Below are 12,617 nucleotides of genomic sequence, written 5' to 3' on the forward strand. Positions count from 1 at the left end.
TTCCATCCTTCAATCTTTAAGTCCCCTTAGTCGCCTCTTACGCCACCCACAGGAAAAGAAGTGGTAACCCATTCTATGCTGGAACTACACGGCGAGTTCAACTTCTTATTGTGATTCCATTTATATAGTATTAATTTATATTTAATATATGACTTAGGCATTTTAAAAATTAAATGTTACGCTTCTCCTTCTATTGTTTTAAATACAAAGCCCTATTTATTACAAATCTAATGAAAATTTGTAAATATGTTTGGACGTTTATTAGTCAAATATGATGCAAAGAATTTTAATGAAATTGTATAAGAAGGCTTATTAGACGTAGATTCTTATTCGTAGATATGTTATTCGTAGCAGAAAATTCACAGAATACGGCTTGCTCATAATAAAGCGATCATTATTGTTCATAACAGCAGTAAGTATGGAATATTTCCATCAAAGAAATTACTCAATTAGTCATACTTTATCGTGAACTTAAGCTCGGTCATGGTTAACTGGCAACCCTGTGCATTTACGTGTTGCAAATTCCGTGTGAACACCCTCACCTGAACATATCGATTCTTGTGCATAGATTTTGAATTAATAAATAAATACACAATCACGGTAATTAAAAGACCAGGCAATAATTGTGTATTGCCTTCATATATTGCAATGACAAATAATGGGAAAGTTGACCTTTACGTTTAGTTAGTAGACAATTATTGCATATTTTATTATATAATTCTCTGTAATCAATGTCTAGTACACAATTTATTGTTTTATTACTTAAAGGGTTACATCTGTAACTTTTTATCGTATAATCGATTTAATATATTTGTCATACGCTTTATGCATTCTGAAGGGAAACCAGAGTGTTGTTACTTGCTTTATTTACGTAAAATTGAATTAAAAAACTAAAGTACTTAAAAATTCAATCGTAACTGAAGGATAAATAAATATTGAAGCATTATACTTTTCAATACTATTAGGTGCATCTAGTGAATATTTTTGTTAAAATGAGATTCCTTTTCCATTACTATACACTATACATATATCAGCAACTGGCAACTGCTGAACATACATGAGTCACTCCTTAAAGGAGAAATTAATGCCCATTTCCATTCATTGTGTGTAAATATGGAGAATGAATCGTTCCCAGTGATAAGTGTATATTAAATATGAATTACATTTCATATCTATTAGAGATTACTATTGAATTTAGAAATAATTTGATTATTCTACTATTATTATAAATATGTGTAAAGATATTTACAAATCGACTTCTAAAAGAAAGAGGTACTGTATCATTTGAACCAATTTGACTATATTTTTCTATATGTTTATTGCTTCATAACTCCGTTGTAAACCGATTTGAAAATTATTTTTTTACTGAAAGTATATACTTACACATTAATCTCTTAGAAATTTTATCAAAATTAGTTCAGTGGTTCAGTTTTTAAATTAAAATAACTGGTTTCGCCGCAATTAGAGTTGGATTTTTTTTTAGAGCACAACCTTACATATTATGTTTGAATGTTACTAAACCATGCTTGAAGGACTGAATGGATTTGAAAAAAAACTGTATACCTATATATATATAGGTTAAATCCTAACTTAACTAAGCTATTCTTTATACCTACTAATCTACTAGGGTAAAATCATAGGAAACAGCTAGTGCTCGTAAAAAAGTACATATTTCCAATATTTTCCTACAGCTGCTGAAAAATGAAGATACCAGGTCACATCAAACTGTTAGCAGCCTCTATAGGTGTTACTGCGTTTAGCATATTATTTGGATGGTATCTTTTCCCTGTAATACTGAGGAGTCAATTAAGGAAGGTAGGTGAATTTGTAATCTATACGGTTTCACATTTTTCACGTTATCACGCATCAATTCTTACACATCGTCTTGCGCAATAATATTTTTCATATTGATTATATATATATATATATATATATATATACTTAGTTAACCTTAAGTCTGCATACCTGGGGGTTTTTCGATTTATTATACTTATATTGTACAGATTTTATTATATAAGGTTATACAACTTTTTACGGTGACAACCTAGCGTCGATTCCGCAGTTTTGCCATATGTATAGATATCGTTTACATAAAAATTGAAATAAATTTTTAGATTTCCAATCTTTTTATCTAAAAAGGCACTTTTCCTTTACGTTTTTAAATAATTTAAAAATCAGCTTGTCAAAGGCGAACAGCGTGTAAAATATTAAGATGTTTAATGAACCTCTATACCGTGAGACTTTTCATATGTGTTTGACGTAAAAAGGGGGTTTATTTATATTCATTTGTTCTTTTTTACAACGTGTCATAAATGTTCAAAGAAAAGTACGTATATAATTATAGACATTTTCTATAGATTAAAAGAATATTTTGTATCCAATGTACAACTAGAGCGTCAATTGTTAAAAACGTCACAATAAATACCTAGGAAATTGTAACTGAATTCTTTTTTCGTATTGAGTGTTCAAATGTTCGATGTTCATTTTGTCTAAAAGAATGAATTAATATTATAAATTATCATATAAGACACAAATAGACAAAATAACGATTTGTAACCAACTACTTGTTAGTGCAATCTCATACCTTCAGAAAAGTGAGTAATATTTCAAAATGCATTTTTGGAGTAGTATTTCTTAGAAAACACTCTATTAGATTTTAACCCTAAAAGCCTAATTTACTCCTGAGAGGCGTACACGCATTCAAATATTCGCTCTCTCTTTTTAATAGGTTAAGTTAACGAACTAGATAGTAATAATGAAATTGTAACAAAACTTTTTTTTTGCTATAGGAAATGGCATTATCAAAGAAAACGGATGTGCGGAAAATGTGGGAAAAAATACCGTTCGCGCTTGACTTCAAAGTATATTTATTTAATTACACCAATGCCGAGGAAGTTCAAAAAGGTGCTATCCCTATCGTCAAGGAAGTGGGACCATATTATTTTGAGTAAGTTTAAGTTATTTAACTATATTGATAAAAAATGCGTGCGCACGCGCGGTCGCCCATATACTTTTGTTTGTGCGCATACCTGTGCATGTATGCGCAAAGGAAGAAGAAAGAGCTTATAGTTAACGGATGTATATATAAGATATATATTATATCCGTTCATAGATAAGGCAATTAACAATAAGGCCGCCCTTAGGTATCACTTCACATTTATTTACTATATTAAAATTTTTGTAATTGGTGCAATAAAGTATAAAATAAATAAATAAATAGTTTATGACGTAGTCAAGGTGGTTAGTTAGATATAATACCTACTATATACAATTGTTACTTAATTCCTCAATTTTTTATTATAATAATACACTTAAATAATATATCCATTATAAAATCATTACGAAATATACATATATAGACATTCTATATCTGGAAAATCATATAATTTTTCAATAATGGCCGAAGGCCGAACATCATTTACTGAGTTGCCTTGACAGAAAACCTATATTTTTCCAAGACATCATATTTTGCAAAACAACTACCTATCTATTCATTGTTTTATCATGTAAATAATGTATCATTACTGCTACCTAATACCTATCAGTCTCTATATAATGAACTATAATAAATACTGCATAATAAAAAATATAGGTAGTTTTACGTGGGCGTTCCCTTACTGTCAGAACCATAGAATAATTAATATAAATAATAGAACCTTATTATGTTCTGTGATGTTTAAAATATCATAGCCTAGTATATAAATATACTTGGAAGTGCCCGTAGCAATTTGACCCATCTATTAAATGTTGTAACGTGTAATAGGTTAATTAATCTCGCTCCAAAATTCTTGCAGCTATAAAACTTTTTAATGAAACATGGTTTAAATAAAAGATTAGCGAAATTTTTAAATAAACAATATGGAAATGAAATTACAGGGAACAGAGGTATGACACCTTAGTTCTCAGGAATAGCAACACATGAAGGGTTTCATAGGCGATACAGTTTTTTATATATAGTTAGGCAACGGTTACCACTTTCCATCAGGTGGGCCGTTAGCTAGTTTGCCATTCTATGTTGCAAAGAAAAATAACCTAATTTTAATAAAATATAAAAATTTTATACGATAGTTTTGGTTAACCTATCTTGCTCTTTGATAAGATTTACACCTAAAGGGATTTGTTTTTATACGAGTATATTGTAACCTTAGATTATATAGATAGTGTCTCCATACAAATGCTTCGAGAAAAGCGGGTCAACTTTTTCATACAATTTTGCGTGTAAATAGTTATAAGTGATTCCTTTATAACTTCTATATTTATTGTGTCTTGTAAATTCTGCACCTTTTTAATACGAAAAAACTTATTTTATTTATTAAATTTGACTTAGCTGACAAAAAGTTGGCCCATTTTTGAGGCTCGATGCTTTATTTATATTTAAGGTACATACGATTACCTTTTTATATAAAATTCAATTATAAAGCAAAGTAAAGAGAATGAATGTTTGCACACCCGCTGTGTAATCTAATGTACTAATGATATGAAAATACAGAGTGAGCACACATTTTTTTTAAATAAGTTACGTTCCACATGACGATCCCACGCTAACCTAGGTTGTGTTTTTTGTTTTTTATATAAAACCTACTTAATCGAGTAATATTCATTTAATGATAAGTAAAGTTGTATTTTGTAACAGAAAAGGTTAAATAATCGAAAATTCTGCTTTTAACCCTAATAATAGTAATAATAGTTGTAAATGAAATGGCATCCCATACGTTGATCTTACTATAATAACTAATGTAAAAATAAGTTTGTCTATTTATGTTACCTCTTGTCCGCTTATTATAAAATTTAGTATACACGTAGTAGTTGTGTCGGAGAAGGATGTAAACTATTTTTCATTTCGGTCAGTAATTTTAGGAAAAAAACTAATATCTACCGAATAACGAAAGATCAAATCCCAACTCCAATCCAGTTGTGAGTCCGAACACTATAGGCAGATACAGACATGATACTTGTAAACAAAATTTATCTTTTTGTAAGCCATGTATATTATATTTTATACATGTTTTTGTCTCTGTGTTATAAAGAGAATGGAAAGAGAAAGTTGAAATCGAAGATCACGAAGAAGATGACACAATTACTTACAAGAAGTTGGACACGTTTTACTTCAGACCTGATCTTTCTGGACGGGATTTGACTGGCGAAGAAGTTATAACCATGCCTCATCCTTACATACTGGCAAGTTTCATCATTTCTTTCATCCCGCTCGACATAACACTAATAGAAAGAGGTGGAATACAAATAAACAATGTAGTCATTTCTGAAGCGCCATTTCTGTAAATATGTGATATTAGGTATATTTCGATAGTTTTGGGAATTTACAGTAAATTCGTAAAATAAATTTATAAAAATTTGGACTAAAATCTATTAGAATTTTAGTTCGTATTGGACTTTAGAATAAAGATTTTGCTGTTATATCAAATTTAAATTTCAAAAATAGATTTAGAGAAATGGTACCTTAGATTGGGCTTCATTGTCGCCCATAAAAGACGTCGTACAAAACATCAGGTATTTTTAAATATACATATGATTGTGATCAGATAGTCAGTTCATTTATCGTCCATTTCAGAGGTTTTTCCTATAGACGTATAGAGAAGGAAGGAAGGGTTCTGACACTTTAGAACTGTTCCTTTCTTTTTATCATGAATTAAGAGTGTTCATAACAAAATGTAAACAATACCTGATATGATGATGATGATAATATATAACGAAGAGTGACAACATTGCAATTGTCTGTGAATTTAAAAAAAAAACAATTAAGCACCTTTCAATGTTTCTAATTGATTATTTAAAAAGTACTCTACTAGCGAAGTAAAACGTTAATCATGAAATAATATTGTTATTGAGCTGTCACTGAAAATTTTATCCTAATTGCTATCAAAGCTACAGAATACTTACTAGTTCTTACTAATATTATAAATATGGAAGTGAGTTTGTTTGTTTGTTTGTTGTTCTTGGCGCCTTAATGGCTTAACCAATTATCATAAAATTTTAAATACACGTACAATACGAGATGGACAGGGACGTACTTACTAATTATCCCGTTTATTTTTAAGCAATTTAGAATGGCAAACAAGCTGACGGCTCACCTGATGGAAAGTAGAAACCGTTGCCTATGGGCATAAACAGTATCATGGACATAACAGAGTTATGTTTCGCCCATGATGTGTTGTCATTCCTGAGGATTAAAATGTTATGTTCTGTGTAGATACTGTTCCCTGTAAATTCACCGGTACACCAATTCCAAATTCCAAAACTAGATTAATAATAATACAATACATCTTTTTTTGTAGAGTATGTTAACATTTGTAGCACGAGATAAGCCATCTATGCTTAATATGGTTGTCAAAGCCGTCAACGGTATCTTTGATGAACCCCCTGACGTATTTCTGAAGATAAAAGTCCTAGATCTCTTGTTTAGAGGTTTGACTATCAATTGTGCTAGAACAGAGTTTGCACCAAAAGCAGTGTGCACTGCTTTGAAAAAAGAAGGCGCAGATATTTTAATATTTGAACCCAACAATCAGTACAAGTTTTCGTTTTTTGGAAAGGTAAATCATGTTTAATCTTTGTGTTTTAATATCTATATTTGAAACAAACTTATTACATAATTAATCAGTAAATCATACATCATCATAATCATTACAATCAGCATTTGTTACTCCAGTATTGAACGTTATATATTGTATAAGTAGGTACCACAACGCTGTCAATTTTCTATTTTTAGTTTATAAAATTTTTTTTTACGATCTTCTTTGGATATAATTGGATGAATTGTCGTAACTTTTAGTTTCTTTGATTTTCGGTCGTTTATCTGTCTAATTCAAGTTTCATAAATTAATAACTTTACTGTTTGTTTATCGTATCTTTAAGTTGCACAATCTAGATGCACTTCAGCCATACAGAGAAATCGACTAAGCGAAAATAAGTATATAACATACAGAATACTGCAAATACTTCCAAAATTGGCTCAACGTCAAAACCGAATGAGAAATTCTATTACAAAAAATGAATTGTATATTACACTATGAGAAGTTTATATTATCAAAATAGAGTTGATTAATAACGCGTTTTTTATATCACTTAATCTTTATTATTTACCGTATTTTTTATTTTTATAAAAAATACGGTAAATAGTGAAGTCAAATATTAAATAAATAATATATATATTACAGCAATTATCTGTCCACTATCCGTTCAACAGTAGGCCGCCGACCCCAATTGATTGGGATAAGGGTAGAAAGATGATGATATATATATATTCATATATGTATAACTCTATTTCCTTTCTCAGCGCAATGCAACCGCTGATCCTCATGTAGTTACAGTACAAAGGGGAATACGAAATGTGATGGATGTCGGTCAAGTCATAGCTATCGATGGAAAACCTCAAATGAACAAATGGAGGGACTCCTGTAATGAATACCAAGGCACTGATGGTACCATATTTCCGCCATTCTTAACAGAGAATGATCGTCTGATGTCTTTTTCCGGAGATTTATGCAGGTACGTATTTTCCAAAATAAAATCCAACTCATATTACTCGCTGACATTGTAGCTTTTTATAAAGGAAATAATTTTTAAAATCGATTAAGTATTTTTTGGATTTGTTCGTTACAAACGAAATAATCAAATTTTTTCTCTTTATAACATTATTTTAATTTCTCTGATTCTCTTTTGTTGTTCGACGATGTACTTAGACCTGTCTAATACAGATTCTTTGTATTTTATATTGTACTTATTAAGCAATTGTATTACTTTAGAAATAAATTAAATGCATTAGAAACAGAAGCACAACGTTTAGTCTTTAATTGTTCATTGTAAATATAAAATGTTTTAGTTCGTTTACACATACGTACCTCTGTACTCAGAGTAAATAAAAAAAAAGGAAAGGGATTCTAATAATTTCAATTTCAGCGTATGTATATAAATATCCATAAACAGTATATGTACTAAAAAGGGATGGATGGGAGACGACTTCACATAACTGAGATGCGAATGTTAAGATGGATGTGTGGTGTAACAAGAATGAAATGAATAAGATCAAGAATAAATATTATATAGTAGTTAGAGGAAGTTTGAAAGTAGCTCCATAAATGGAGACGATAAAAAGTAGTCGTTTGTCATGGTATGGGCATGTGATGCGTAGGGAAGCTGAGAATGTGGTGAGACAGATACCCGTATTAAGTATGAATATACATAGATAGTGTATATATAATTATTATATTATATTATAATTATGAATAAGTGTAGAGAAAGATTCAAATATAGATGGATGGACTGTGTGAAAGATGGCATAGCAAGAAAAGGAGTGACTAGTAAGCCAAGTGGAAATAGAGATGAATGGAAAAAATTACAAATACCCCAAATACGAGTACATATGAGAAAAAGACAAGAAAAAGAGGAAGTATGTGTACTAAAATGTGCTTATTCATAGGTCATTCAAGCCCTGGTATGTAAAGAAGACATCATATAAGTCAATACCGACAAATCACTACACTGCTAACATTGGAGACTTGGCTAATGACCCCGAACTAAACTGCTTCTGTAAAGCACCAGATAACTGCCCACCAAAAGGTCTTATGGACATGACCAAATGTATTGGCGCGCCGATGTATGCTTCAATGCCCCATTTCCTTGACAGTGATCCTGAATTATTAAAAAACGTGGTCGGTCTTCATCCTAATGCCGAAGCCCATTCTATTGCAATTGATTTTGAATCGGTTAGTGCAATCATTTTATTGTTTTTAATTTTTATATAGTGATAAAAATATAAGTATTGGACTGTGGACATATCACATAGCAAGAGAGAGTTTGCTAATAACAGGAATTAGAGCTGCGTTGCTAGCAATATACTCTGTCATATCGTCCTCTAGGTAGCTCCTCTTAGAAACCGTGGTAATTAATTGTTTATTTCGTCACGATGGACCAACTATTCAATAAATATTACACAGATAATCTGATCCAAAACTAAGGAAAATGTATTTATTTTTATTTATTTATCTGAATATATGAACTTTTGTAAATCTAAAATAAAATAAATACATAAAACACCCAGATCGATAAAAACTGACATTCTCATAAATAAGCTCTAAATTTAGGTGGTGTTAATATTATATTTGCTAATATTTATAAACATATAACAGTTATATATATGTGTATATGTACTCTATCCTACATATACCTATATACAGGTATAGGAAGTCAGTAGATGCAAATGACTGAGGACCGTTTCTTATGGCAGTCTATGGGGAAGGCCTATGTTCAGCAGTGGACAGAAAATGACTGGCATGATGATGATGATGATATGTATAAATAAATAAATACAAAGATTCAAACCTCTTTTATTTATTGCCTTATCTACCAATTTTGTAACTCCTAACAGAGAAATGACACAAATAGTATTTATTCGTTATTTATATCGCCTATCTATCATATTGTCGTGATCCTATAATTTTTTTTTTTTTGTAAATAACAAGATAATTCTTTTGCTATTTTTCAGATAAGTGGAACACCCATGGTCGCTAAACAAAGGGTTCAATTCAATATACAGTTATTGAAACATGACAAAATACCCCTGTGTAAAGACCTACCGGATACATTTGCTCCACTCTTTTGGATTGAAGAGGTAGGATTTTGAATTAATTTCAATGTTTTAAGATATTTTTTGTAAAGATAAAACAATTACCATATTCATTTATTTTGTTTCACAAAAAATTTACACCAATTTATTTAAGTTATATTTGTTTAAATTTAAAATGCAAAGAGAAAAAATAACAAGTAATTAGCACAAATTGGTTCCCAATTATGTTGTAACCTTTTTGAATTAAATATAAATGCTTATCAAAATTATATAAAATATATTATTATATAATATATAAAAAAATTATTGATAATATCAATATTTTTAAATATGCAACAGGTTCTTCAGAAAAAGGTCTTTTTTACACGACTGCCCAAAAAAGAATGTGAACTAGATAACATAAAGAAGAACTATATTCGATTTCTTTTGCACTCTCTCCTAATTTTTACGTTTACGTGAAAAGTATAACAGATAAACATACATTTTACTATTTAAATAAATTTCACACTTTGCACATGACAGTTTGACTTTTTACGAATTAGTACAATTTAATACAAGTATTCGTATTACCATATAAGAGAAAACAAAAGAAGAACTATATTCTATTTCTTTTTCACATTTCACGTTTTGTTGTCTTTGCCAACTATAGAAAACAGGCGTAACTTATGTATATATATGTATTCACACATATATGGTAATATATGTGGGAATATATTGATGTATCCATTACCACGATTAGAATAATGCGAAGTTCCTGGCGGCTAATTACTTAATTATTCTTTACAGGGTCTTGCGCTAAATAAAACATTTGTCAAAATGTTGAGACACCAGCTGTTCTTGCCCATGCGTTTGGTGAACGTTTTACGATGGGTACTGTTGGTATTTGCTTCTATGAGTATACTAGGCTGCATTCTATTCCACTTCAGAGGTAAGTTCGTTGGCATTATTTTGTTACTGTTTCCCGTTAGAAATTAATTATTATAATATAATAATTAATAAAATAAATAGTTAGAAAATAACCTATTCATGTACCAAATTTTACTCCAAACTGTTTAGCCGTTTCTAAATCAGTAACAAACATCCAAATATCTTTACAAACTTTCACATTTATAACATTTGTAGTATTTTTCGGAGTTATTTTCAAGGTCGTCCATATTCGAGCTAATTACTTTTAATGTCTGACTAGGCCTCATAACTCTCTGTTAGATATTGTAGGTGTAGATTTTTTAAACTAACATTTATATTTTATATATTTATACGGCTAAAAAAATTTAATGATCATAAATTTTTTTGTCATTTCTGACAAGTTTCCGATTTGATTCAGAAGTCTTATGCAATGTGCACAAACTTAATGAAATAAATTAAATCAATATTAATCTTTTTTTTTATTTTTTATTTTTAAAACGATTGCCCCCTTATAAAAATCTATTACAGAACGAATATTGAAGTTCGCTGTTACTACTAAGACGACAAACACCACGAAAATTAATCCCGAAGACGCACTAAAAAGCAACAACGTCGTTGAACAAACACACCACCAGGAGGCCGCCAAAGTTGATATGTAATCCACATTCCGACGGCTCATTACCTTTTATCTGATATGGAGCCGTCAATTTAAGATGTACACTACTTTTAGATTATGGACGCGTGCTTTTTTAAGACGTTTGAGACGAAGGAAGTCACGATGAACAGCTATTTACTGATGTGCAGTAGTACGATTCTTTTAAAAAAAAATTATTCATATTACATAAGTACATTTTGCACACACACACACACACACACACCGATAAAATACAAGACATTTCATAAATTTCATACTCACATAACGAACTCCGTTTTAGTCGAGAATATTCGACTAATTTACGAATCTTTTACAGTATAATGTAATTCATATTTTAGCAGCGTTTTCAGACTGGGTGTTCTTTTCGCAATTTTGGTTAAAAAAAATTGTTGTCCTACGAAATTTTTAAGAAATAAAACAGTTGGAGAAATTTTTGGAGAAAAATGAAACAGACGTGGAGAAATATGGATAATTGTTTTGACAGTTTTAGTACTTAAATTCTGTAGAATATGCCACTGAAGCAAGCAACGTAGCAGCGGCGTAGAAGAGAGTGAATTTTTTTATCGCTCGCGTAGTGGTATTATGACCAAATCTAGTGAAAACTAAGTTTGTGATTGGATAAATATAAACTAAATTAAACCAATTAGCAGCAATAATAACAATGGAGAAAAATTGCATCTACAATTTTTTTTTTATAAGTAGATTAGACTATACTTTAATAGTTACCTACATGCCGTAACTAAATAAATTTAGCTTTCTTTCTAATCTAGCTTTGCTTTTTCACTATCAGCTTTAGAAAATCAGGATCGACAAAATATTATTTTATAAGAATTTTAAGAGTGTAAAACAGTACAATAATTTATAAAAGTTTAATAAAAAAAAAGTCTATTTTTGTAAGTACAAATTTAGAAATAGTTAATCAACTATTTAAATAATGTTGTACCTAGTGTTGGAAGCATTCAGATAAATATTTTAGTATTTAATTTATAAATTATTTAATAAGTGTATGGATCTCAACTCAATATAATTAATGAACTAATAATTATGTACCTAGTTAGTACTTACACTAGTTATGTTTTACCTAATATAATACTTGTCTGTAATATATTCACTCTATATACCTCTACAGTGCACTTTATTTACGCTATAAAGCAAAACTAATATAACTGAAAGAACACATAATATTATGTACCTACTTTATAATTCACTTCGTTTCATTGAATATTATGTATATATATTTAACCAGAGGGAGACTTTGTACAAATTGCTTGGGTACCTCTGTCCCATTCGTGTTTCTACCGTGAAGCAGTTATGTTTGGATGGCTGTGTTTCCGTTTGAAGGGTAGGATATGGCGTGAATTTACAGGGTACAAAAGAATAACACCTGAATCCTCAGGAATGGCAACGCATGGGGGGTATCATGGGCGAAACAGTATACTCTGTTATGTCCATGGTACTGCTCATGTCTATAGG

At 30.1% G+C, this 12,617-nt stretch overlaps 1 protein-coding gene across 1 annotated transcript in view; it reads left to right on the forward strand.

Annotated features, from left to right (window-relative positions):
* LOC113513057 (xanthine dehydrogenase) overlaps nt 1–12,347 on the forward strand; it is a 32,761-nt gene extending 20,414 nt beyond the window's left edge. Inside the window, 9 exon segments of the mRNA XM_052893314.1 lie at nt 1,692–1,815; nt 2,790–2,947; nt 5,028–5,178; nt 6,294–6,551; nt 7,295–7,506; nt 8,438–8,723; nt 9,503–9,628; nt 10,370–10,511; nt 11,018–12,347. Coding sequence (XP_052749274.1) covers nt 1,692–1,815; nt 2,790–2,947; nt 5,028–5,178; nt 6,294–6,551; nt 7,295–7,506; nt 8,438–8,723; nt 9,503–9,628; nt 10,370–10,511; nt 11,018–11,148 — 1,588 coding nt within the window. The 3' untranslated portion in view covers nt 11,149–12,347.
* The last annotated feature ends 270 nt before the right edge of the window (nt 12,348–12,617 follow it).

This window comes from Galleria mellonella, unplaced genomic scaffold (genome assembly GCF_026898425.1).
Source record: "Galleria mellonella isolate WM207_F2 unplaced genomic scaffold, CSIRO_AGI_GalMel_v1 utg113, whole genome shotgun sequence".
Lineage (NCBI taxonomy): Eukaryota > Metazoa > Arthropoda > Insecta > Lepidoptera > Pyralidae > Galleria > Galleria mellonella.